This window comes from Alosa pseudoharengus, unplaced genomic scaffold (assembly GCF_046254945.1).
Source record: "Alosa pseudoharengus isolate Yale_2024_CS ecotype anadromous, Long Island Sound unplaced genomic scaffold, YU_APseudo_1.1 YU_APseudo_1.1_scf_18, whole genome shotgun sequence".
Lineage (NCBI taxonomy): Eukaryota > Metazoa > Chordata > Actinopteri > Clupeiformes > Clupeidae > Alosa > Alosa pseudoharengus.
The window spans coordinates 3,587,327-3,615,022 of record NW_027468650.1 but is presented as its reverse complement, the minus strand read 5'-3'; the positions used below and the strand labels follow the sequence as shown (position 1 = coordinate 3,615,022).

The 27,696-nt window shown below is 43.7% G+C and overlaps 2 protein-coding genes across 2 annotated transcripts in view; both read left to right on the top strand.

Moving 5' to 3' along the window:
• Positions 1 to 19,776, top strand: part of abcc13 (ATP-binding cassette, sub-family C (CFTR/MRP), member 13) — a 30,956-nt gene extending 11,180 nt beyond the window's left edge. Inside the window, exons 8-20 of the mRNA XM_076291408.1 lie at positions 646 to 697; positions 1,283 to 1,343; positions 2,156 to 2,375; positions 2,830 to 2,984; positions 4,242 to 4,397; positions 5,320 to 5,525; positions 7,465 to 7,591; positions 8,067 to 8,168; positions 8,697 to 8,840; positions 9,780 to 9,938; positions 10,520 to 10,686; positions 17,870 to 18,064; positions 18,417 to 19,776. Of these exons, the coding sequence (XP_076147523.1) occupies positions 646 to 697; positions 1,283 to 1,343; positions 2,156 to 2,375; positions 2,830 to 2,984; positions 4,242 to 4,397; positions 5,320 to 5,525; positions 7,465 to 7,591; positions 8,067 to 8,168; positions 8,697 to 8,840; positions 9,780 to 9,938; positions 10,520 to 10,686; positions 17,870 to 18,064; positions 18,417 to 18,537 (1,865 nt within the window). The 3' untranslated portion in view covers positions 18,538 to 19,776. The remainder of the gene's footprint in view (positions 1 to 645; positions 698 to 1,282; positions 1,344 to 2,155; positions 2,376 to 2,829; positions 2,985 to 4,241; positions 4,398 to 5,319; positions 5,526 to 7,464; positions 7,592 to 8,066; positions 8,169 to 8,696; positions 8,841 to 9,779; positions 9,939 to 10,519; positions 10,687 to 17,869; positions 18,065 to 18,416) is intronic.
• Positions 19,777 to 22,668: 2,892 nt separating this feature from the next.
• Positions 22,669 to 27,319, top strand: lyz (lysozyme). The gene is made up of 4 exons (XM_076290082.1): positions 22,669 to 23,004; positions 23,325 to 23,480; positions 23,850 to 23,925; positions 27,000 to 27,319. Exons 1-4 carry the CDS (start codon positions 22,872 to 22,874, stop codon positions 27,076 to 27,078), a joined length of 444 nt encoding a protein of 147 aa, XP_076146197.1. The 5' UTR covers positions 22,669 to 22,871; the 3' UTR covers positions 27,079 to 27,319.
• The last annotated feature ends 377 nt before the right edge of the window (positions 27,320 to 27,696 follow it).

Sequence of the window (27,696 nt, the reverse complement as noted above, 5' to 3'; positions counted from 1 at the left end):
GCAAGATCACCAAAGATGTACAATGTAACGTGAACATTTCTCCTCACTGGTTTATGTTAGCGTGACTATTAGGAGAGAGGGGTTCAAAGGGGTTTGTAACGGGTATGGATCAAACATCAACAGTCTGAACGCATACTGTCACACCATACTGCCAAAACGTAACAAATGAAAATGGCCTATAAATGCTGTGTGCAGGAGTGAATGCTGTGTGCAGGAGTGAATGGATGGCAGATGGCTTAATCTGGACTCATGACCCATGACCTCCAGTCTGCTTATTTAGAAGCAGTTTTTTTATTACCAATCTCTGAATTGTGTGTTTTGCATTAATGCTTATTTCATTACTGCCTTTCTGTGAGTATGTGTTTGCAAAAGGTGTGTGTGTGAGAGAGAGAGAGTGTGAGAGTGTATGTGTGTGTGTGTGCGTGTGTGTGTGTGACTGTGTGTGAGAGAGAGTGTGTGTTCATATATTTTCACTGGCTTGTCCGTGCCTGTATGTTGTGTGTGCATGTGATTAAATTCATTTGGATGTGTATGTGTGTGTGAGAGAGATTTCATGCATTTGTGTGTGCTTGTGTTCGTCTGTGTGTGTGTTTGTGTGTGTGTGTGTGTGTGTGTGTGTTTTCATGTATGTCCTCTTGTACGCAGATGGAGCTGAACTGAGCCTGTCATCGAGTTGCCTGACGGAGGCTTTGTACAGGTGGGTGAAAGGGATTTTTCCAACCAGCTGTTGGACAGAGGTCATGACCTTTCTCCCTCCACATCTGCACTTGTTGTGGCTGCCATTGTTTGCTCATCCCTCTCTCATCTGTGTAATTTGGAGAGCTGGTCCTCCCTGCCAACTCTCCGCTAGATCCACGGCGGTCGCTTGGTCATTATCTAACGTGATTACCGGAATGACATGGCTTTTCTGGCCGTTGGCGCTAACATGCAACCTCATGAAATGACTCTGGGTCCGCTGCCAAGCTAATCTCTGCACTTTGATTGGGCGAATAACTTGCACGGAGCCGTCTCATTGGACAGAGAGGCCTCAGCAGGACCTTGAGACTATTCAGCCCCACAAGGCCAGACGTGGCGTGGAATAGCAGGGCCAGCAATGCTGAATTACGATGGTTTAATCCTCAGCATAAACTCAGTGAAGCTAAGAGCATTAGTGCAGGATCTGGCTTCTCATTTAGCCCTGATCCTCTGCAGAGAGCCATGATATGGCCGTGCTGAATGTACACAGACCACAGACCAGGACAAACAAACAACAGACTCTTTTTCTTTACGTGTGCCCACTTAGGAACAGCCAAGATGACCAACTCAGTGAAATCAAAGTGGAGATGGACCGCCCATCCACCAGTGTGAGTATAAATGAGAAGCGGAGATCTACTGCCATCTGCTACCTTCACCAAAAAGTCCATATCTATTACTATTTAGCAAATATTAAGTACCATATATTATCAAATATTAAATACCATAAAAACTTCATTAAACACCGTGTCCTAATCATCTGTTGCCATCTGTTACAATCTATTACTATATTAGCAAATATTAAGCACCATAAAAACTAGTTTAAAAGCCAAGTCCCTGTCAGATAGATGCAGGCCTCTTTTACTGGCCTGGTGTGGCTACAGGGTTGGGCAGATAAAGGCAATTAGAAGTCTGGTCTGGGTTTTTTGTTTGTATAAATGCTCTTAAAGCCCACCTTATCGCCCACTTAAGTTCTATGCTGCTTAGATCGCGCACAAAAAAGTTAGAGTAGACGCTAGTGCTTACAGTAAAACACACATTTTGCACGGATGAAAAGCAGGCAGTGTTATCTCCTGAGTCCATGAGTTCCTACATCTTCCTGATTAATTGTTCCTAGTTAATGGCCTGACCCATATACATGCCTGGCCCAAGTAAAAGCAGGTTTAGTTTGGCAATTGAAGTAAATAAAAGCAAATGAAAAGCAAATTATAAAAAATAAAAGCTATTAATCAAGTTTTTGTGGCATACACATTCAGAGAGAGTATAATGTATTCTTATTGGTATTCACCCAAAAGGTCTATATCACAAAAACAAATTGGACTTGTTAAAACACATATTTTATAAATCAGAAGCCAAAATTGTTCCGTGCTTCACTGCGTGTTTTACAACGAGGACGTGGTTTATTGATGTCTTTTTCCTCCAGGGATCTGGAGCGGACATGCGAGGGTACCTGCGGGCCTTCGGCTGGGGCTGGGTGGGGCTGACCCTCGCGGCCCAGCTGGGCCTGGTGCTGGTGTCGGTCGGACAGGACGCGCTGCTGGGCTTGTGGACCAGCGATGCCAAGGAGGTCCAGGGTCTCGAGGGCTGGACGGAGCTGAGGGACTCACGCCTCTCTCTGTACGCAGTGCTGGGGCTGCTGCAAGGTGATACCAGACCGTGTGTGTGTGTGTGTGCGTGTGTGTGTGTATGTGTGCGTGTAGGTGGATGTGTGTGTGTGTGTGTGTGTGTATGTGTGCGTGTGTATGTGTGTGTAGGTGTGTGTAGGTGGATGTGTGTGTGTGCGTGTGTGTGTGTGTAGGTGGATTTGTGTGTGTGCGTGTGTGTGTGTGTAAGTGGATGTGTGTGTGTGTGTGTGTGTGGGGGGGGGGCTTCTCAGGGGTGTCTAAGACAAGAGTTTCCTCTTTTTTTAAAGTCTATTTTTGGGTCTTTTTACCTCTTCCAGCTAGGATAGTGAAGAGACTGACACTTGTGGTGTCATGAAAGGGGGGTTAGCGGAAGCTAATGTGAAAAATCTGTTTTACTCTCTCTTCTCCTCCTGCCCCCTCTCTCTCCCTCTCTTTGTGTGTATGTGTGTGTGTGTGTGTGTGTGTGTTGTAGCCATACTTGTGTGTGGGGCGGCCCATTTCCTGACCCAGGGTTCTCTAAGGGCCGCAGGTGGAGTCCACAGTGGGCTCCTGTCTGACGTGCTGCACCTCCCCCTCCGCTTCTTCCAGAACACTCCGCCCCAGAGAGTGCTGCAGGCCTTCACACGGGTCAGTCTCCCTAACACTCCGCCTTCACACGGGTCAGTCTCACTAACACTCCGCCCCAGAGGGTGCTGCAGGCCATCACACGGGTCAGTCTCCCTAACACTCTGCCCCAGAGGGTGCTGCAGGCCTTCACACGGGTCAGTCTCACTAACACTCCGCCTTCACACGGGTCAGTCTCCCTAACACTCCGCCTTCACACGGGTCAGTCTCACTAACACTCCGCCTTCACACGGGTCAGTCTCCCTAACACTCTGCCCCAGAGGGTGCTACAGGCCTTCACACGGGTCAGTCTCCCTAACACTCCGCCTTCACACGGGTCAGTCTCACTAACACTCCGCCCCAGAGGGTGCTGCAGGCCTTCACACGGGTCAGTCTCCCTAACACTCTGCCTTCACACGGGTCAGTCTCACTAACACTCCGCCCCAGAGGGTGCTGCAGTCCTTCACACGGGTGAGAGCCAGTCTCACTATTGGGGCTAGTCTTACGCAAGCCCACCTAATGATGTATACATATACATATTATTTTACATCTGCTCTGGGCTTTGAGCTGAGTTGTGGTGACTTAAAGTGGTGAGTTAAAGCTAACACAATGATGTTGATCTTCTGTGTCTGTCAGTGAAAACAGTGTCTTCCAAATGTAAATCGGCACAAAACTTTAGAAGTTTTAAACAAGCACCTAAAGGCTGTGTTGATTGCTGAATCATGGTTGGGCAGCCGTGGCCTACTGTTTAGCGATTCAGACTTGTAACCGGAGGGTTGCCGTTTCGAACCCTGACCAGTAGGAACGGCTGAAGTGCCCTTGAGCAAGGCACCTAACCCCTCGCTGCTCCCCGAGCGCCGCTGTTGTAGCAGGCAGCTCACTGCGTCGGGATTAGTGTGTGCTTCACCTCACTGTGTGCTGTGTATGTTTCACTAATTCACGGATTGGGATAAATGCAGAGACCAAATTTCCCTCATGGGATCAAAAGAGTATATATAGGGCAATTCCACGGAAAATGTACTTTTTGTCACATCCATAACGCCAGTGAAATGCCTTGGCATTTGTATGTGAATGGTAACATTCATTTTTTGTGCATTTTTTCTCAAGTACATTCTTCAGCCAAAAATAGCAAATGCTCAAATTTCATGTAATCATTCACATCATACCATACCATCACATTTCATTGGCGTTATGGATGTTACAAAACACGTAATTTTCCATGGAATTGCCCCGTTACTTACTTCTACTGAAGCCCGTGTGTCTCTTCCCCCTCTCGTCCAGGACATGTATGTGATTGAGCATCAGGTCCCTGAGCACCTGCACGACTGGGCGCACTCCCAGCTGGACATGTGTGCTGCTGTTCTCCTCATCTCGCTCATAACACCCGTCTTCATCCTGGCAGCTGGTCCTCTTCTCATACTCCTAGTTAGGGTCCAGGTAAGGCAGGTGTGTGTGTGTGTGTGTGTGGGTCCAGGTAAGGCAGGTGTGTGTGTGTGTGTGTGTGTGTGTGTGTGTCTGTGGGTCCAGGTAAGGCAGGTGTGTGTGTATGTGTGTGTGTGTGTGTGTGTGTGTGTGTGTGTGTGTGTGTGTGTGGGTCCAGGTAAGGCAGGTGTGTGTGTGTGTGTGTGTGTGTATGTGTGTGTGTGTGTGTGTGTGTGGGTCCAGGTAAGGCAGGTGTGTGTGTGTATGTGTGTGTGTGTGTGTGTATGTGTATGTGTATGTGTATGTGTATGTGTGTGTGGGTCCAGGTAAGGCAGGTGTGTGTGTGTGTGTGTGTGTGTGTGTGTGTGTGTGGGTCCAGGTAAGGCAGGTGTGTGTGTGTGTGTGGGTCCAGGTAAGGCAGGTGTGTGTGTGTGTGTGTGTGTGTGTGTGTGTGTGTGTGTGTGTGTGTGTGTGTGTGAGGGTCCAGGTAAGGCATATCTGTCTTGGTGGGGGTCTGCTGGGCTTAAGGGAAGTGCCACAGTAATTTCACTAAACAATTAGGATACACTGTCACTATGTTCACTGTCAACTGACTTTTCAGTTTATGACTGAGCTGGTTATAAGAAGGCATTTATCTAACTATGGGCCCGTCTCAATGCACTTAAAGTAAAGTAAACAGCTAAGTAAACAGCGCGTTTGAAACAGGCCCCTTCTGCGGGTTAATATTAGGCCTGCAGTTTATGGCCAGTAGGGGGCGCCAAAAGATTTCATTACGGCAGGCATTTGGAGAAGGGTCTGTCTGGGCATTTGTGGCGTTCTAACCTTACCTAGAGTTCTTATAAAGTCTCTGCTCTACCTTATCTTTTTTGTCTACACGTCTCTCTCCTTTCCTCGTTTAAGTGTCGCTCTTTGTGCTTTCTCTTTACACTGTTCTTAGTCTCAGTACACATTTGTTTTGAGGCGCATGAAGTGTTTGGAAATCGCCTCTCATCTCTCCGTAAAAGCTCTATTTCGAGAGATGCCGCACGAGGAGAATGGTGATGCCGTCAACTCTGCAGATTTCAGCTATCAAGATCGGAGTGACCACCACCAGACGCTCCATGACCACTTGGTGTGCCACTTCAACAAAATCATAATGGCCAGGTTAGACTCCAAGCTCAGTTAGCTCATGTCATCCTGTCTTTCGTCATTAGCAATGCTTTAGTTCTTAGTTCAAAATAATTTCAAATCTTGTTAAAAAGGTTATTTTACTTGCTTTTGCCTGGTCAATTTACCCTCAGCTTATCTTTGTCTATTGGAGCTTTGGAAACAGAACGTAGCAGATCTGTTTACTGTTTGCCTTATGTGATTAAATGCGATTAAAGATGTTCACCTGGTATGCAGAAACACCACCTTCATTCACTGTAGGGCATAAAAAAAAAAATTCTTGGGTTCCGGTTTCCGACCGACCCTGTCAATTTATGTGCGACCCAAATTTATTTTATGAGCTTGGGGAAGAAATAACACTAAATATATTAAATAAATCCACAAATAAAAGGCGAACTATAATTACATTAACCCCTTGCGTTGTTATGTATAGGGATGAGCGTATTCTCTCTTTTACAAAGTAGCCTATGCACAGCTGTTCACGAAGACGATTGTTTTCGTCACTTACCAAGGCACTCGCAATTTTGTCCAAACACCGCAACTTTTTCGCAAATTTGACCAATCATCGTAGTTTCACCGTGAAATTTCACCTACACACAACAGTCCCTCGCCCAGAATATTGAGCCAGATGGCACACTTACTTCTGCACCTTTTGCATATGACACCAAAGACTGCCCTTACGTGTTCGTTCCTCTACAGTTTTGATGACAATAAATAGAAGGCTAACGTTAATGATCTGCTTACTTCCATCTCTCAACCTGGTGTTGCTAACCTACCTAGGCTATGAAAGTAAGTTAATTAAGGCCTACTTGGTTTACTGATTTTTGAGTAGGCTATGCAACCCATTGGCAAACGTTTACCTGGATATGTCCTTTTAGCTTATGTTATGTTTGCTAGCTTGTGGGCTTAGTTTGAGTAGTGCTACCAAAATCATAGAAATTAATAAAATTGCAAGACATTTACCTCTTCTATGATCCAAGAATGATTTCATTCGAGTTGTTTTTTTTTAACATTTATTTTAACTAATGACATAGAAGACATTCCCAATTGCATCCACATATCGTAATGCACTATGCAAAAAGTTATTTACACTCGTAGCCGAACACAGTGAGATGCAAGCCTTCCAATCCACTCAGAAATGTACTTAGGCTACTCTCACGTCCTTAAAGGGGCAGGTAGTCAATTAGACGTACACCACCAATGTAATGACATTAAACAGAAGTGTAGTCAAATAGTTTAAATCAATATGAAATTACTAGATACTTACTTGGCTATTAGTAATTATGCAGGCCACAGACTATGAATTATTAAAAAGATATGAACTTAATATGAATTACAAAATATATGAATGTATTGAAACATATGACATGATGCCATCTCTTTAGGTGACTGTCTTTTTTTGACAGTTCTACTATAATGCTTTGTGAATGACCTCAGTCAAAGCATTTTCACAAATAAAGTAGGCCTACTTTGATTTTCTGTAATCCTTACTGTTTACCTTTGATTATCCTTTTTAATAAGCATCAAGATTATCAGTGTGATTTTGGTCTTACTAACCTAACCTGCCCTAAATTTAAACTATTTTTGCAATTTTCACTTCCTCCCGCAATTTCTCCACAAGAAACAGCTAAAATCACCGCAACTTCCATCCAGGCATTTTAGGTCGCAACAGTCTCAAAAAACCTCGCGAAATCCTGGAGGGATTGATTTTCTACCTACTGTATCCCTTACTGCCACTGGGAAAAAAAAAAAAATTCCCTACTGACCCATGGCCTCAACTGACAACCAACAGGAACCAAAGCTTTTTTTTTTTTTATGCCTAGTGGATGTAAGATGCATACAAACACAGTTTGCAGTGGGATGTTTTGTGTGTCCCATACACATTGTGTTGATTACTGTTTTATGCCAAAATAAAACCTCGTTGGTTTTGGTGCAGTTGGGTGTCATTGCGGTTAGACGCCATCCTGTGGGTCCTGGTTTTCCTGGTCACTGTCATCCTGATGGACAGTGCCGACACCGTGGATTCTGGGATTGTGGGCCTGGCGCTGTTGTACACACTGAGTGTGAGTACTACAAGCATTTGGGTCAAGTTTTTTTGTGGGAAGACGTTTAACTAAAGTGTATGTAGGTAGCTAGTGTTAAACAAGACCTGCAGCAATGTTTATTCATGTCACAGGGCCACAGGTATGATTTGAAAATTGGATTTTTGCAGATGCTTATTCATGTTACAGGGCCACAGGTATGATTTGAATTGGATTTTTTGCAGATGTTTATTCATGTCACAGGGCCACAGGTATGATTTGAAAATTGGATTTTTGCAGATGCTTATTCATGTTACAGGGCCACACAGGTATGATTTGAATTGGATTTTTTGCAGATGCTTATTCATGTTACAGGGCCACAGGTATGATTTAAATGGGATTTTTTGCAGATGCTTATTCATGTTACAGGGCCACAGGTATGATTTGAATTGGATTTTTGCAGATGCTTATTCATGTTACAGGGCCACAGGTATGATTTAAATTGGATTTTTTGCAGATGCGGCGAGTTTTTCACCAGTGTAGAAAGGCATCCGCTGATGTTCATGACTGCATGCTGTCTGTGAGGAAAGTGGCTGAATATTCGAATCTGGAGAAAGAGGTATTTTGGGAATGGTGCACTGGTACATTTGTATACTAATTCAGAAACAATATGAAGGTCCTGCAAAACTGACCATAGACATTGTGTGTCGTAGCCATCCTCTGTATTCATCCTTCAGTTTATTATGTTGGATCAATCATGCTCTTGCGACAGCCATCACACTATTGGTATCATTGGAGTGGATATTCTATATATTTTGACTCTGATGAAGACACTGTGAGCGTCGAGACGTTGAGCACATCACCACTCACCAGCACCATTAAAGCCCGGTTCCAGTATTCGTGTGCTCTGGTCCTTTTGTAAGTTCAGTCTTTTGAAGTGGCCCAAGGCCTGCTGTGGACATTATATCTATTGTAGCCTCTGTAGAACCCACAACAGAACGAGCATGTTCATGTTCTATTGGTTTGTCCTACTGACCTGAAAGGGAGGAAGAACAGCCCTATCTGCAGTTCCCATTTAAAAGTGCTGTGTCAGATTTATGGTCTCGGAGTGCCTTTTATCAGACAGAAAATCCTTACCTTCCCACAGACCCCCTGGGTGCTGCCCTGCAGAGGCCCCCCTGGCTGGCCACAGAGGGGAGAGATCGAGTTCAGAAACGTTGAGACCAAATGTCCAGACGGCCACCTACCAGTGCTCAGGGGACTGTCCTTCCACATACAGAGAGGAGAGAAGGTGCTGTGGACTGCCTCACTTTTGCTTCAGTACCTCAGCGCAATCCAGTAACTGCATGAGTATGGTCTAAGCGCAATCCAGTAACTGCATGAGTATGGTCTGAGCGCAATCCAGTAACTGCATGAGTATGGTCTGAGCGCAATCCAGTAACTGCATGAGTATGGTCTGAATGATCACGTCCTCTTCCAGAGTCTATTTCCACGGGAGAATAATGTTAAATCGTTGACCATACATGGGTAGTTTCAGAATGAGGGAAAGAGATTACTCATATGTTTGTGTACCTCAAAATATAGTATTTATGTTTAGTGATTGTACTGTATGTGTCAATTGATCGAATTAATAGCAACTGGACAATTGAAAGAACTACAAACATACCATATATCATACCAAAACTGTTCTTTCACACTTTTCACCCTCAAATTGTTAATTTTGAAAATATAGCACTTCAACATAGCATAATAAACCACTGGAGTGGAACAAGTGCAGCACACTTTGGCATTCTTTTAGATTTGGTCCCCAGTATGTATGAGCTATATGCCAGCATTTCTTCACAAAGCCAAGCATCATTGTCGTATTTCTCGCTAATTTTCAACAGCATGCCACCTGCATGTTGTTTAGATGTGGCTGCATTCCCACCTGCATGTTGTTTAGATGTGGCTGCATTCCCACCTGCATGTTGTTTAGATGTGGCTGCATTCCCACCTGCATGTTGTTTAGATGTGGCTGCATTCCCACCTGCATGTTGTTTAGATGTAGCTGCATTCCCACCTGCATGTTGTTTAGATGTGGCTGCATTCCCACCTGCATGTTGTTTAGATGTAGCTGCATTCCCACCTGCATGTTGTTTAGATGTGGCTGCATTCCCACCTGCATGTTGTTTAGATGTGGCTGCATTCCCACCTGCATGTTGTTTAGATGTGGCTGCATTCCCACCTGCAGGTAGCCGTGCTGAGCAGGGAGAGGGCTGAGACGGAGGCATTGGTGAGCTGCCTGCTTCGGACACTAGAGGACGTTAGTGGGACGTTGCTGATTGACGGAGTAGATGTGGCCTGTCTGGGCCTGCAGGATCTGCGGCGCCGAATTAATGTCATCCCTCAGGTGAGACGAGACGAGACGAGAGGAGAGGAGGCCGAACGTACGCTTGCAGCTTTCAGGGAGTTGAAGTATTGCTAAAATCTGCACCTTTTTTATTATGCAGTTTGTGAAGTATCTGCCAAATTAGTACAAATTGTAATTGTGTGAGAACACTATATTTGTTTTCATTGAATCAGAAGACAAATGTCTGGTGCAGCCTTGTCCCCTACATAGTGGCAGGGGCTCGTCTTTTCAGATCTGAGATCTGAGTACCGGTATGTGTCGTTTTGATTAGGCGTGTGAGTTGACATAGCATGTTATTTGATCTCAAATGCACCTTGTAGTCTGTGTCAATGAATCCTTCCTTGTGTAGCGCACGGCAAATGTTTGTGCTTCACACACTTGTAGCACTTCTGAAAACATGCTGACAGGACGTATTCACAGCAGGGTGTGTCGCTGGCATTATGTGGCGGTGTGTCTTGGCACGGCTCTGAAGTTCGTCCGTAGGGTGTGGCCACAGAAGGTGCAGTGTGTGTGTGTGCAGTTCACATTTCTCATGCAGCCTGCCATGTGGTTGTTTTGTTGTGCTCTGTTCCCCTGCCCAGGTGCCTGTGCTGTTCTCAGGCTCGCTGCGTGCCAACCTGGACCCAGCCAGGATGCTTCCTGACGCCCAGGTGTGGTTGGCACTGGATCTGTGCCACCTGAAGGAGACAGTGCAAGTACTGCCAGGACAGCTGCTGCACCCAATGCAGGACGGCGCTGCCAGTCTCAGGTAAAGTGCACTGCACTCACAAGGCCCTGTAAACAAAGCTCGCTTTAAGAATGCTTAGTCGGTGATTTAATGATCTAATGAGCAAAGCTCGCTTTAAGAGCACTTAGTCGATGATTGCCAGACGTCATACTCTACCTGTCCTACAAAGGTGTGTAAAAGGGCCTATCCAGAGCATGTCATGTTTGTCAACCATTTTTTTCTGACATTTTATTTCTATTGTTTTGATGATGTAACGGCAAAAAGATGAATGTTTCTCTACATACAATAGCATTGTTCTGTGTGTCTTATACCGCACCATACTGTATGGTCCATAGTATACCATACAGCAGTGGTTTTCAAAGTGGGGGCCGGGGCCCCCTGGGGGGCCGCGAGGGGGTGCCAGGGGGGCCTCAGCAAGTTGGAAGGAAAAATAAAAGCAAGAAATAAATACATTTAAAACATTTAAAATATACTATGTGGGTTGTTATACAATGCCATTATAATAATGTGACGCATATCTGAACATATTTCCCATGATAATGACTGGGAATAATAGTAGAGTGATGGCTCTCATATAGCAGAAAGCCCCAAATAAAATTTTTACACACTGTATGCTCCATCGCGATGTGGTTGTGGCTAAAATAATTATTAGATTAGCTTAATGTATTTTTACATTTGCCGTATTATTGTCGATGGGTTTAATAACACATCAAGGGGGTCCTTGGCCAGAACCTAGTGGTATTTGGGGGGCCTTGTCGTGGAAAAGTTTGGGAACCCCTGCCATACATTAAACTAAAGTGTGTTATTTTAAACTGAAGTACAAAGGTCATATAATATTGTAAATGCAACAACATAAATGTATAATATAGTAAATAATGAATGATAATAATATAGTAAATATATAATAATAATAATAATAATAATAATAATAATAATAATAATGACAACAACAACACTAATAATAAAAATATAGTGAATAATAAATAATAATATAATTTCAAAATATCTTTGTGTAAAGCTCTTTGTGTTATACTGTATGCATGAAAATTGTGCTATATAAATACTTACTTACTTACACTATAATTCTGATGTCCACTCTAATGTTTCTGTTGTGTCTAATGAGGGTAATGTGTGTGTTGCGTCAGGGAGGGTAATGTGTGTGTTGTGTCAAATGAGGGTAATGTGTGTGTTGCGTCAGGGAGGGTAATGTGTGTGTTGTGTCCCAGTGAGGGTAATGTGTCTGTTGTGTCTAATGAGGTTAATGTGTGTGTTGTGTCTAATGAGGGTAATGTGTGTGTGTTGTGTCCCAGTCAGGTTAATGTGTGTGTTGTGTCCCAGTCAGGGTAATGTGTGTGTTGTGTCTAATGAGGGTAATGTGTGTGTTGTGTCCCAGTAAGGGTAATGTGTGTGTTGTGTCTAATGAGGGTAATGTGTGTGTTGTGTCTAATGAGGGTAAGGTGTGTGTTTTGTCCCAGTAAGGGTAATGTGTGTGCTGTGTCTAATGAGGGTAATGTGTGTGTTGTGTCTAATGAGGGTAATGTGTGTGTTGTGTCCCAGTAAGGCTAATGTGTGTGTTGTGTCTAATGAGGGTAGTGTGTGTGTTGTGTCTAATGAGGGTAGTGTGTGTGTTGTGTCCCAGTAAGGCTAATGTGTGTGTTGTGTCAGGGAGGGTAATGTGTGTGTTGTGTCCCAGTGAGGGTAATGTGTCTGTTGTGTCTAATGAGGGTAATGTGTGTGTTGTGTCTAATGAGGGTAATGTGTGTGTGTTGTGTCCCAGTCAGGGTAATGTGTGTGTTGTGTCCCAGTCAGGGTAATGTGTGTGTTGTGTCCCAGTGAGGGTAATGTGTGTGTTGTGTCTAATGAGGGTAATGTGTGTGTTGTGTCCCAGTCAGGGTAATGTGTGTGTTGTGTCCCAGTAAGGGTAAGGTGTGTGCTGTGTCTAATGAGGGTAATGTGTGTGTTGTGTCTAATGAGGGTAATGTGTGTGTTGTGTCCCAGCAAGGCTAATGTGTGTGTTGTGTCTAATGAGGGTAGTGTGTGTGTTGTGTCTAATGAGGGTAGTGTGTGTGTTGTGTCCCAGTAAGGCTAATGTGTGTGTTGTGTCTAATGAGGCTAATGTGTGTGTTGTGTATAATGAGGGTAATGTGTGTGTTGTGTCTAATGAGAGTAATGTGTGTGTGCTGTGTCTAATGAGGCTAATGTGTGTGGTGTGTCTAATGAGGGTAATGTGTGTGTTGTGTCCCAGTGAGGGTAATGTGTGTGTTGTGTCTAATGAGGGTAATGTGTGTGTTGTGTCCCAGTGGGGGTAATGTGTGTGTTGTGTCTAATGAGGGTAATGTGTTTGTTGTGTCCCAGTGGGGGTAATGTGTGTATTCTGTCTAATGAGGGTAATGTGTGTGTTGTGTCTAATGAGGGTAATGTGTGTGTGTTGTGTCTAATGAGGATAATGTGTGCGGTGTGTCTAATGAGGGTAATGTGTGTGTTGTGTCCCAGTGAGGGTAATGTGTGTGTTGTGTCTAATGAGGGTAATGTGTGTGTTGTGTCCCAGTAAGGGTAATGTGTGTGTTGTGTCTAATGAGGGTAATGTGTGTGTTGTGTCTAATGAGGGTAATGTGTGTGTTGTGTCCCAGTGAGGGTAATGTGTGTGTTGTGTCTAATGAGGGTAATGTGTGTGTTGTGTCCCAGTGAGGGTAATGTGTGTGTTGTGTCTAATGAGGGTAATGTGTGTGTTGTGTCCCAGTAAGGGTAATGTGTGTGCTGTGTCTAATGAGGGTAATGTGTGTGTTGTGTCCCAGTAAGGCTAATGTGTGTGTTGTGTCTAATGAGGGTAGTGTGTGTGTTGTGTCTAATGAGGGTAGTGTGTGTGTTGTGTCCCAGTAAGGCTAATGTGTGTGTTGTGTCTAATGAGGCTAATGTGTGTGTTGTGTATAATGAGGGTAATGTGTGTGTTGTGTCTAATGAGAGTAATGTGTGTGTGCTGTGTCTAATGTGTGTGTTGTGTATAATGAGGGTAATGTGTGTGTTGTGTCTAATGAGGGTAAGGTGTGTGTTGTGTCCCAGTGAGGGTAATGTGTGTGTTGTGTCTAATGAGAGTAATGTGTGTGTGCTGTGTCTAATGACGGTAATGTGTGTGTTGTGTCTAATGAGGGTAATGTGTGTGTTGTGTCTAATGAGAGTAATGTGTGTGTGCTGTGTCTAATGAGGGTAATGTGTGTGTTGTGTCTAATGAGGGTAGTGTGTGTGTTGTGTCCCAGTCAGGGTAATGTGTGTGTTGTGTCCCAGTGGGGGTAATGTGTGTGTTGTGTCTAATGAGGCTAATGTGTGTGTTGTGTATAATGAGGGTAATGTGTGTGTTGTGTCTAATGAGGGTAATGTGTGTGTGTTGTGTCTAATGAGGGTAATGTGTGTGTTGTGTCTAATGAGGGTAATGTGTGTGTTGTGTCCCAGTAAGGCTAATGTGTGTGTTGTGTCCCAGTAAGGGTAATGTGTGTGTGTTGTGTCCCAGTCAGGTTAATGTGTGTGTTGTGTCCCAGTCAGGGTAATGTGTGTGTTGTGTCTAATGAGGGTAATGTGTGTGTTGTGTCCCAGTAAGGGTAATGTGTGTGTTGTGTCTAATGAGGGTAATGTGTGTGTTGTGTCTAATGAGGGTAAGGTGTGTGTTTTGTCCCAGTAAGGGTAATGTGTGTGCTGTGTCTAATGAGGGTAATGTGTGTGTTGTGTCTAATGAGGGTAATGTGTGTGTTGTGTCCCAGTAAGGCTAATGTGTGTGTTGTGTCTAATGAGGGTAGTGTGTGTGTTGTGTCTAATGAGGGTAGTGTGTGTGTTGTGTCCCAGTAAGGCTAATGTGTGTGTTGTGTCAGGGAGGGTAATGTGTGTGTTGTGTCCCAGTGAGGGTAATGTGTCTGTTGTGTCTAATGAGGGTAATGTGTGTGTTGTGTCTAATGAGGGTAATGTGTGTGTGTTGTGTCCCAGTCAGGGTAATGTGTGTGTTGTGTCCCAGTCAGGGTAATGTGTGTGTTGTGTCCCAGTGAGGGTAATGTGTGTGTTGTGTCTAATGAGGGTAATGTGTGTGTTGTGTCCCAGTCAGGGTAATGTGTGTGTTGTGTCCCAGTAAGGGTAAGGTGTGTGCTGTGTCTAATGAGGGTAATGTGTGTGTTGTGTCTAATGAGGGTAATGTGTGTGTTGTGTCCCAGCAAGGCTAATGTGTGTGTTGTGTCTAATGAGGGTAGTGTGTGTGTTGTGTCTAATGAGGGTAGTGTGTGTGTTGTGTCCCAGTAAGGCTAATGTGTGTGTTGTGTCTAATGAGGCTAATGTGTGTGTTGTGTATAATGAGGGTAATGTGTGTGTTGTGTCTAATGAGAGTAATGTGTGTGTGCTGTGTCTAATGAGGCTAATGTGTGTGGTGTGTCTAATGAGGGTAATGTGTGTGTTGTGTCCCAGTGAGGGTAATGTGTGTGTTGTGTCTAATGAGGGTAATGTGTTTGTTGTGTCCCAGTGGGGGTAATGTGTGTATTCTGTCTAATGAGGGTAATGTGTGTGTTGTGTCTAATGAGGGTAATGTGTGTGTGTTGTGTCTAATGAGGATAATGTGTGCGGTGTGTCTAATGAGGGTAATGTGTGTGTTGTGTCCCAGTGAGGGTAATGTGTGTGTTGTGTCTAATGAGGGTAATGTGTGTGTTGTGTCCCAGTAAGGGTAATGTGTGTGTTGTGTCTAATGAGGGTAATGTGTGTGTTGTGTCTAATGAGGGTAATGTGTGTGTTGTGTCCCAGTGAGGGTAATGTGTGTGTTGTGTCTAATGAGGGTAATGTGTGTGTTGTGTCCCAGTGAGGGTAATGTGTGTGTTGTGTCTAATGAGGGTAATGTGTGTGTTGTGTCCCAGTAAGGGTAATGTGTGTGCTGTGTCTAATGAGGGTAATGTGTGTGTTGTGTCCCAGTAAGGCTAATGTGTGTGTTGTGTCTAATGAGGGTAGTGTGTGTGTTGTGTCCCAGTGAGGGTAATGTGTGTGTTGTGTCTAATGAGGGTAATGTGTTTGTTGTGTCCCAGTGGGGGTAATGTGTGTATTCTGTCTAATGAGGGTAATGTGTGTGTTGTGTCTAATGAGGGTAATGTGTGTGTGTTGTGTCTAATGAGGATAATGTGTGCGGTGTGTCTAATGAGGGTAATGTGTGTGTTGTGTCCCAGTGAGGGTAATGTGTGTGTTGTGTCTAATGAGGGTAATGTGTGTGTTGTGTCCCAGTAAGGGTAATGTGTGTGTTGTGTCTAATGAGGGTAATGTGTGTGTTGTGTCTAATGAGGGTAATGTGTTTGTTGTGTCCCAGTGAGGGTAATGTGTGTGTTGTGTCTAATGAGGGTAATGTGTGTGTTGTGTCCCAGTGAGGGTAATGTGTGTGTTGTGTCTAATGAGGGTAATGTGTGTGTTGTGTCCCAGTAAGGGTAATGTGTGTGCTGTGTCTAATGAGGGTAATGTGTGTGTTGTGTCCCAGTAAGGCTAATGTGTGTGTTGTGTCTAATGAGGGTAGTGTGTGTGTTGTGTCTAATGAGGGTAGTGTGTGTGTTGTGTCCCAGTAAGGCTAATGTGTGTGTTGTGTCTAATGAGGCTAATGTGTGTGTTGTGTATAATGAGGGTAATGTGTGTGTTGTGTCTAATGAGAGTAATGTGTGTGTGCTGTGTCTAATGTGTGTGTTGTGTATAATGAGGGTAATGTGTGTGTTGTGTCTAATGAGGGTAAGGTGTGTGTTGTGTCCCAGTGAGGGTAATGTGTGTGTTGTGTCTAATGAGAGTAATGTGTGTGTGCTGTGTCTAATGACGGTAATGTGTGTGTTGTGTCTAATGAGGGTAATGTGTGTGTTGTGTCTAATGAGAGTAATGTGTGTGTGCTGTGTCTAATGAGGGTAATGTGTGTGTTGTGTCTAATGAGGGTAGTGTGTGTGTTGTGTCCCAGTCAGGGTAATGTGTGTGTTGTGTCCCAGTGGGGGTAATGTGTGTGTTGTGTCTAATGAGGCTAATGTGTGTGTTGTGTATAATGAGGGTAATGTGTGTGTTGTGTCTAATGAGGGTAATGTGTGTGTGTTGTGTCTAATGAGGGTAATGTGTGTGTTGTGTCTAATGAGGGTAATGTGTGTGTTGTGTCCCAGTAAGGCTAATGTGTGTGTTGTGTCCCAGTGGGGGTAATGTGTGTGTTGTGTCTAATGAGGGTAATGTGTGTGTTGTGTCTAATGAGGGTAATGTGTGTGTTGTGTCCCAGTAAGGCTAATGTGTGTGTTGTGTCTAATGAGGGTAAGGTGTGTGTTGTGTCTAATGAGGGTAGTGTGTGTGTTGTGTCTAATGAGGGTAAGGTGTGTGTTGTGTCTAATGAGGGTAGTGTGTGTGTTGTGTCCCAGTAAGGCTAATGTGTGTGTTGTGTCTAATGAGGGTAATGTGTGTGTTGTGTCTAATGAGGGTAAGGTGTGTGTTGTGTCTAATGAGGGTAATGTGTGTGTTGCGTCTAATGAGGGTAGTGTGTGTGTTGTGTCCCAGTCAGGGTGAAAAGAGGCTGCTGTGTGTGGCTAATGAGGGTAGTGTGTGTGTTGTGTCCCAGTAAGGCTAATGTGTGTGTTGTGTCTAATGAGGGTAGTGTGTGTGTTGTGTCTAATGAGGGTAGTGTGTGTGTTGTGTCCCAGTCAGGGTGAAAAGAGGCTGCTGTGTGTGGCTAATGAGGGTAGTGTGTGTGTTGTGTCCCAGTCAGGGTGAAAAGAGGCTGCTGTGTGTGGCTAATGAGGGTAGTGTGTGTGTTGTGTCTAATGAGGGTAGTGTGTGTGTTGTGTCCCAGTGAGGGTGAAAAGAGGCTGCTGTGTGTGGCTAATGAGGGTAGTGTGTGTGTTGTGTCCCAGTGAGGCTGAAAAGAGGCTGCTGTGTGTGGCTAATGAGGGTAGTGTGTGTGTTGTGTCCCAGTGAGGGTGAAAAGAGGCTGCTGTGTGTGGCTAATGAGGGTAGTGTGTGTGTTGTGTCCCAGTCAGGGTGAAAAGAGGCTGCTGTGTGTGGCTAATGAGGGTAGTGTGTGTGTTGTGTCTAATGAGGGTAGTGTGTGTGTTGTGTCCCAGTGAGGGTGAAAAGAGGCTGCTGTGTGTGGCTAATGAGGGTAGTGTGTGTGTTGTGTCCCAGTGAGGCTGAAAAGAGGCTGCTGTGTGTGGCTAATGAGGGTAGTGTGTGTGTTGTGTCCCAGTGAGGGTGAAAAGAGGCTGCTGTGTGTGGCTAGAGCGCTGCTGAGGGGCTCCAGCGTCCTGCTGGTGGAGGAGCCGCTGGCCTCTGTGGAGCCCGAGGCAGAATGTCTGGTCCAGCAGGTCATCCACACAGAGTTCTCCGAGTGCACTGTCCTGACCTTGACCCAGAGTCCGCACGCTGTCATGGACGCACACAGGTGAGTGGCTTCGCTCACTGATGCGTGAACATATCAAATTCCACATCACACACATAAAATGTAAACGACCCTTTGAAAGATAGTGAGAGACAATAGAGAATTCTGAGAGAGATAAGCTCCTGTCTGACCTTGGTGTGGTGAAGAAAGTTTTCCTTCCATTATTGTTGTTCCCCTTGTGTTTTGACCTTAGTTTACTGTGTACGTGTAAAGTGTCTTATAATCATGTACACTGTTTTTCTCTTGCCTACCTTGGTCATTCAAAAAGAAACCTGTCTGTGTATGTGTAAAGTATCTTATAATGATGTATGATAATGACAAATACATGTGGTCGTATACCTGTCTGTGACTACAGAGTGCTGGTATTGGACATGGGCCGCGTGGTAGACTTTGACACGGCCTCCAACGTCTTCCAGAGGAACGCAGCCTTGACTCCGAGAGCCCAGACTGATGCACTCAGAGGAACGCAGCCTTGACTCCAAGAGCAGACTGATGCACTCAGAGGAACGCAGCCTTGACTCCGAGAGCAGACTGATGCACTCAGAGGAACGCAGCCTTGACTCCGAGAGCAGACTGATGCACTCAGAGGAACGCAGCCTTGACTCCGAGAGCACAGACTGATGCAAGGAAGAGGAAGAGAAGCAAGTGAATTATATGGACACCACTGATTGGCTGCTACTCCCTCAAACTGAAGCACGAGGTGTGCTCACATTCGCAAAACAAAGACAAACATGTGTGAGCGTTTTTTTAAAATTTTGCTTTTGTTGTGAACACGTGCCGACACTTGTGAACGCTTCAAGGGCGTAGTCCAAAGGATGAATAGTCCGAAATTGGAATGTTTACACAAAAACGTTCAAATCGAAAGGTTCAAAGAAAAAGGTTTGTCTCTGTTCAAAGCATGTTAACACCTCTCAGGTCTGTTGAGGCTGGACTGAAATGTCTTTGTGGCATTCTCCCAGTAGGAAGAGGCCTTGAATGCTCCTAGTTTAGAGCGAAGTACATTCAGCTTTTTGGCAGCTTTCACATTATAACACACAAGAGCACAATCACTGATGAATAAAAATGCCTTCTCTGCACTGTGGTTTTCTAGTTGGGACACATGTACCTAAATTCATGACATGACAGTTGAACACTTCTTCATTTGACTTTTGTACGCTCTGACAGGCAGTAATAGTAACATGATGAAGGTCAGGTGCCATGCAGCACTTGTGCCAGTGCAAGTACTAGACCAGTGGTTCCCAACCTGGGGTCCGCGGGCCCCACTAGGGGTCGCCAGAGATTGCAGGGGGCCCGCGGGCCCCACTAGGGGTCACAGAGATTGCAGGGGATCTGCACAATGCTGCCTGGGCTGAGGTTGTAAGATAACCAAAATTATATTTGCGCACATTAAATGTATAAAATCCCAATAACACACCCAATAGGATAATCAAAGTTCTGTATAATCCAAATTAAAACATATTTTTGTTTCACATTTAAAATCATGTAGCTATTTATTACCTATGACCTCTGAACTTAAGTTTGTAATTAATCGCTTTATTCTTTTTGTGTGTGTATGTGGGTAGGAATTCGGGTAGGGGGCCCTCTTAGACACAGGCAAGGGGGCCTTCAAGGAGTCTAATTATCCTTAGACTTAAAATGTAATATGTTACAATCAATGTATATACTGTACCATTCATGATTTTGTCTGTTATTTATTACAACTTATTTATAACTGGTCTGAGCATTAAAGCACATTATTCAATTTTCCTGTAAAAAAATCCTTGTGATGTTATTACGTCTGATGCTGCAGAGCTTGAGCTTGTGGAGCCACTAGGCTAACAGGGAAGGAGCAGAAGGGTTTGGGCCTAAGGGGTCAGCCCCTTTCTGCTTGGTCCCCGATGATCGACACTTGCAGACATATTTGTATCCTTAGGACAGTGTACACCCTTGTCCCGTTATAAATATTAATACTATGCATTTAGATAGAAAGATAGATAGATAGATAGATAGATAGATACTTTATTGATCCCCAAGGGGAAATTCAATTTAGTATCTGAAACAAACACATAGCTAAACACAGATACACACAAACACAAGCTCACACATACAGACTGACATGAGGATGGGTTTGGCTTTAGAACACATATTTTTGTATAAAATGTGAAAATTCCATGTATAGATAGATACTAATTTGAGTTTCAACAGTCATTGGCTCCTATTTTCCGACCTGGCGCATGGTGGAAAACGGGTTATTTTCCCAGCACAAAGTTTATTCGTATTTTGCACATCTCTTTTGCACCAAGGGGTGTGGCATTTAACGACCTAAGGAGAGGATCTGGCATGTTGTCTAAAAATTGCTATCGTACACTACCTAAAAGACATAATGCCACTGACCAAGAGAAACCTGGTCAGAAGTCCATGGCGAGTTATTTATGTTTTTTTAAGTGCGCATTATCAACAGTGATATCGGCGGGTGCACAACGCACCATGCTTCTCTCATCCACAAATGCACACCGGACAAAATATTACAAATTACACAATTACAATGGGAAACAGAATAAAGATATTACGAAATACATCTCACAATGAGTAGTTATTCCCCATCATGTGCAAATTGGTAATGACGGAGAGGCAAATATGAAGCATATCTGAAGACGCACTGTCACGAGACTGCAGGAAAAACGTTTTTTAATCAGTCATTCGAACGAAGTGTTGCTTTTTCCAGGCTGTTTTCGATGGTAACCAATTGTCAATCAATAGTGAAAGTAACTAACTGTGTAGGCCTATAACTGTTTTGTGTTGACTGACACCACGGTGAAGTTAGTTTCACTTTGCCAATGAGTTCAAATACCGTAATAAACAAGTGCAAATGCATGTAGGCTATACTATGCTAGGTTTTAGTAAAGCATGGTTTAGTGGAATAACTGTTCCATAGGTTCTTGCAGATTCCTTCAAATGTGCCGCTGACTATGAAAATACTGATGCACTGTTTAAAGTTACGTCGCTATCTGTAAAAGGGAATAGGGGCACTGACAGAGTGGAACTGAATCGAACCCTGTGAGCACTGACAGAATGAAACTGAATCGCACCCTGTGGGCACTGACAGAATGAAACTGAATCGCACCATGTGAGCACTGACAGAATCGAACCGAATTAAACCCTGTGGGTATTGACAGAATCAAACCGAATTAAACCCTGTGAGAACTGACAGAATCGAACCGAATTAAACCCTGTGAGCACTGACAGAATCAAACTAAATTAAACCCTGTGGGCACTGACAGAGGCTTGAATGTGGGGCAGATGCTGCTGCTCGTGCCACCGTACGCTGTGGGTCATGAAGAACTGCAACGAACATACAGTACAAACTGCAAAAACTGCTTATCTAATAAAATCTAACCAAGAGTTGTTATAAATCACATACAAACTGCAAAAACTGCTTATCTAATAAAATGTGTTATTAATCACATACAAACTGCAAAAAATGCTTACCTAATAAAATCTAACCAAGTGTTATTCATCTTATATTGTGCAAATAATAAAATCTAACAAAGTGTTATTAATCTTATATTAAGATCAAAAAAATCTGTTTTCAGTATAAAGGGACTTACCTAGCACTTTCTCGTAAAATCATTTGACTTAATTTGATAAGAGTTTGACATCTCATCATTAAAACAAGCAAATTTGGCTGCCACTGCGTTAAGCAGTCTTAGAAACAAGCAAATGTGGCTGCCAGTGCATTGAGCAAATTTGTCTTGATAAGACTTTGTCGTATTAAATTAAGTCAAAATGATCTTTTAAGAGAGTGCTAGGTAAGTCTATACTAGAAACAATACTAAATAGATTTTTTTTAATCTTAATAACACTTTTAAATTGTATTTTTTGCAGTGCAACTAGCTCAGTTGCTGCAGAACAAATTCAGAGTGTTGATGCTAAAATGAAAGTGATATTGACTGAACATGTTTGGAAAAAATGCCAGAAACAGAAACATTAGGCAGAGAGAGTATGTGGTGAACAGGATAGCATTTACCATGATATCAAGCTGAATTTCAGCTTTTTGTTATATTCCATTAACAGCCAAATTGCATTTTAAGTATTGGTTAAAAAGGCCATGAACTTCTCTTTTTCCTTACAACATTTTATGTGTGTGTTATTTTCTGTTAGCCTTTCAAAACCAGAGTTTTGGCAAGGTCTGTTTTGTAATCTGACTTATTACCAAAGAAGTAATTGAATGAGGGTTATAGGCTTAGAATATGGCAACCAGAAAGACTATGTTGCTGAATGTTTCTCAACTTCTGCAACTGTCACAGTAGAAAGTACTTGTTTCAACTGTCACAGTAGAAAGTCCCTCGATGATGTCTAAATGCCTGTAAGGACACACACACACACACACACACACATATAGTCGCTACACACACACACACACACACACACACATATAGACACACACACACACACACACACACACACACACACACACACACACACACACACACACACACACATATAGACACACAACAAAACAAAAGACGTCCCCTTTTCTCTGTTTTGAAAGGTGTATATTTTGACTTTGAGTGTTTTTGTTGCGCCATATTCCTCTTCCCCTGCCCCAATATAAAGGATGGAGCAGGAAGCCTTCCTCAGAGCAGAACCAGACCTGTAGCTGGGCCTTCCTCAGAACCAGACCTGTAGCTGTGCCTTCCTCAGAGCAGAGCCAGACCTGTAGCTGGGCCTTCCTCAGAGCAGAACCAGACCTGTAGCTGTGCCTTCCTCAGAGCAGAACCAGACCTGTAGCTGTATTCTTTTGCATCCCAGCTAGCCATCGCCACACATCATGAGGCTGATTGTGCTGATGGCTTTGGTGTGTGCGCCTCTGTGCTTGTCACGCCACTTTAAGCGTTGTGAAGTAGCCAAGATCTTCAGAGCCAAGGGCCTTGACGGCTTTGGTGGACATTCCTTAGGCAACTGTGAGTAGAGTTATGCATTCAAATCAATTACACTACACATGTGCGTGGTTCATGTAATTGAACATTGTTTCTATGGATGGATCTTTTGATGAACATATTTATGGACATTTATCTAAATTATTATTCAGTGTTGAACATTGTTTCTATGGATGGATCTATTGATGAACATATTTATGGACATTTATCTAAATTATTATTCAGTGTTTTTTGTCCCAGTGAGTGTATGTTAATTGTGGAATGTGTCAGATTGACATAGACTGAAATTTGAAATTTGTCAGTTATGTACAGTATATTCTTGACTCGGCCTGTATACTCTGTAGATGTGTGCATGGCCTTCTGGGAGACCAAGTGGAAGTCTCATAAGGTGAGATCTGCCGATGTGGGGAAAGACTACGGAATTTTCCAGATCAACAGTTACAAGTGGTGTGATGATGGAACCCGTGGAGGAAAGAATCTGTGCAAAGTGAACTGTGCAGGTAGAGTTCCACAGACTATTGTTACTTTTATTACTATGGTTACAGAACATTTAAACATTCCGTAAAATATTGCTTTTCATTGTTTAACCCTTAAAGGTGTAGGTTTTTGAACATTCTAAGTTCCGCAACAATTGAAGGTTCTAAAATTCTATGTTGAATTCAATGAACCCAGATATTCTTTAGAATGTTAATTTCCCAACATTCCCGTCACACCGGTGTAACGGTACTCCTTTAAGGGTTAATCAAAAGCTTGAGTCAAGACAGATTGAAAGAGAGAGAATTCCTTGAAAGACTTGTCTGAAAGCAACACTTTAAAGGTCCATGCAAATGAGGGTTATTTCAACATTTTTGCTCGTATTTCTTTAACAGATTTGCTGAACGATGACTTGGTGGCTTCTATTAATTGCCTGAAAATCATCGTGGAGCAGGATGGGCTGAAGGCTTGGTAAGTCCAAGTCATATGGGGGCAGCTGTGGCCTACTGGTTAGGGCTTCGGGCTTGTAAGGGTTGCCGGTTCGATCCCCGACCAGTAGGAAAAATGTGGGTAGGGGAAGTGGTTGAGCACTGCTCTCCCATGCTCACATCAACAACTGAAGTGCCCTTGAGCAAGGCACCTAACCCCTCACTGCTCCCCTTGAGCAAGGCACCTAACCCCTCACTGCTCCCCTTGAGCAAGGCATCTAACCCCTCACTGCTCCCCGTGCGCTGCTGTAGCAAGGCACCTAACCCCTCACTGCTCCCCTTGAGCAAGGCATCTAACCCCTCACTGCTCCCCTTGAGCAAGGCACCTAACCCCTCACTGCTCCCCGTGCGCCGCTGTAGCAAGGCACCTAACCCCTCACTGCTCCCCTTGAGCAAGGCACCTAACCCCTCACTGCTCCCCTTGAGCAAGGCACCTAACCCCTCACTGCTCCCCTTGAGCAAGGCACCTAACCCCTCACTGCTCCCCTTGAGCAAGGCACCTAACCCTTCACTGCTCCCCTTGAGCAAGGCACCTAACCCCTCACTGCTCCCCGTGCGCCGCTGTAGCAAGGCAGCTCACTGCTGCTTGTTAGTGTATGCTGCATTTCACTGTGTGCTCTGTGTGTTCACTGTGTGCTCTGTGTGTTCACTGTGTGCTCTGTGTGTTCACTGTGTGCTCTGTGTGTTCACTAATTCATAGATGGGATGAATGCAGAGACCAAATTCCTTGTATACACAAATACTTGACCTAGGAACCTGATTTTATTTATAATGGAAAATTCTTATGGCCAGAATTAAAACACCGACACTCCACTCACTTTGGATTTCCAAGCAGTGAAATTAAACTTAAATTGGTACATTAAACTCTTACCAAATCGTTTGCAAACTAAGGTTAAATGCAGTTGTGTACTCAATTCCAAACTAAGGTTAAATGCAGTTGTGTACTCAATTCCAAACTAAGGTTAAATGCAGTTGTGTACTCAATTCCGAAGCAAATGAATGTCTATGTTGTTTACTGCTGACATCATCAGCAGTGCCGCTACTGCTCAACGCACTCTGTCTGTCATTATATAAAGCCCGCCCTATACCGGATAAGTGGTTTTGATTGGTTCCTGGGGTTGTGGTGATTTGGAATTCAGCTTGAATGGGAGGGTCTCCAAACAGACCTGCAGAGCAAATTCAAATGCGCTCACAGATGTGTCTGGGTTCACCCAAGCTACTGAAACATGACGTGTCAGTATAATAATAATACTTATTAAATTCAGCAATAAAAATAGTTAGTGATTAGACAGACTCCACAGTTAAGTGAAATGATCCCAGTATCTGTCCTAATTGCCCTCACCATCCCCCCTCCTCTGTAGACTGTGGTAATTGTGTCCATACGTGTGTGTATGTGTGTGTGTTTAGTCCACTCATATAACTTAAAAAGTACTAGTGTGATGTACAGTACTTAAAGGAACATGCCAACAGTTAGCCTATATATAAAAGGGAGCTATATAGGCTAACTGCTCCAACCCACTTCCAGTGAATTATATATACTCTTTTGATCCCGTTTGGAAATTTGGTCTCTGCATTTATCCCAATCCATGAATTAGTGAAACATACACAGCACACAGTGTACACCAGGGGTCGGCAAATAGTGGCCCGCGGGCCAATTTTGGCCCGCCATCTATTCTATCTGGCCCGCGAGATGACGTTAATTTGCTGTTGAATGAATTTTTTTTTTAACCCCATGTTTTTAAAAAGAAAAAAAGGCCTACAGCAATCCCATCAATTTCAAAACATTTATTGAGGTATAGATGATAGTCCTACTAAAGTGACAAAACAGGTGGAACATCCTTGCAGTTATCCATGACGCACAGGTCGGAACGGTATTGGCACGCGAGTGCGCGTAATCTTGTGCAAAAAAACAACAACAGTGTCCTGTCTCCCTCTTCCAGTGGGCAAGGTCAAAAATAGCCTATGTTACGTTAAATTAATAGGCTTGGCATTAAGAAATGCAGGCAGGCTCAACACATACCTCTGCTTCCATTCTTCTTTGTAGGTCCTGCATTCTGAATCAATTTTTCTTTTCAAGGGTTTTGACAACGACATTTTGCATCGATAACTAGCATATAGCAATGTTCAGCTAATCATTTACACGTCATCCAAAAGAATAATATTTGTAGCCTACACATTAGTTACGGCAAGTTGCTAGGCAAGTCGCCTGTTTCATGAGAGACGACAGGAGATGCAGCAGGCGGCATAAAAACAGCGCACATAAGCAAATAAACGTTTTTAATGGAATTAAATTAAATGCATTTTAAAAGTTAGATGATGTTTATTTTAATATAATATAATAATTAATAATTTAAATAGTAGGCCTATAACCCCCCCCCCCCCCCCCATTACAAAAGCTATGGCCCGCGATGCCATTGTCTGAAAAAAAATTGGCCCGGGTCCAAACGTAATTGCCGACCCCTGGTGTACACACAGTGAGGTGAAGCACACACTAATCCCGGCGCAGTGAGCTGCCTGCATCAACAGCAGCGCTCGGGGAGCAGTGAGGGGTTAGGTGCCTTGCTCAAGGGCACTTCAGCCGTGCCTACTGGTCGGCACCCTCTAGTTACAGGTCCGAAGTGCTAACCAGTAGGCCACGGCTGCCCCGTAAAAGGTTAGAGAGTTGATTTTTTTGACCCCGACGTGAATTACAGTGTCAAAACTGGGTTATTGCACGAATGTATGTCTCACACACAGAGAGAAGGGTGTGTATCACCCAGAAGAGAAGAGTGTGTATCCTCTTATCCAACTCTGGAGTAGACGGCAGACATGCTAATTTCCCAAGAAGTTGGCGTGTTCCTTTAACATTTTTAGAAAAGGCAGAGTCACCATATCTTGTTCCTCCTACATGATCATTCAGATCTGGCTCAGATGTTGGATTTTGATTTCACTTTGGATAATACAGTGTGATAGGAGCAAGCGTCTGCAGCAGTTCTGGGCTGACTGTTGTGATTGATGTCTGTGGTGATGTATTAGTTGATGTTACCAGATCCTGTTCATCAGTTATTTCGCCTACAGGGACACCTGGACCAATTACTGCGACGGTCGCAAGATGACACGCTGGGTGAAAGGGTGTGACCTTGTGAAGGACAGTTGAAGGACACTGTGGTGGCATGTGTCTTTTCACTGATCCACCTACTGCAAATGCAAATATCTGTGCATGGTGCTTTTCACTGATCCACCTACTGCAAATGCAAATATCTGTGCATGGTGCTTTTCACTGATCCACCTACTGCAAAGGCAAATATCTGTGCATGGTGCTTTTCACTGATTCACCAACTGCAAATGTCTGTGCATGGTGCTTTTCATTGCGTGTCATTAAAGCATTTCTCACTGAAGACAGAAGTTATTCTTTTTGTAGCGTTGTGAACACAGTATCCCTTTACTAAAAAATTTTTTCAATTAGGGGTATCAATTAGGGATGAATGCTGATACTATGGACGATTATCTTGGAGACATGGATTCATTGATCAGTCATTTTCAATTTCGTCATTTTTAACACCCTCCTCAATATTTAGACTTTTAAAACCAGTGATGTAAGATACTAACATTTATGAACATTTATGTGTCTTTCTGAATCGGTTTGAGATTATTATGGCTTTCCTTTTTTTCCCTCATTAGAGAGAATCAACCTCTTCTCCAGATGGAAAAGGCTATGTTTCTTTAATTCTACCCCCTGCACTTCAAAGGCAGTGATTACCGTCATATCTATAAT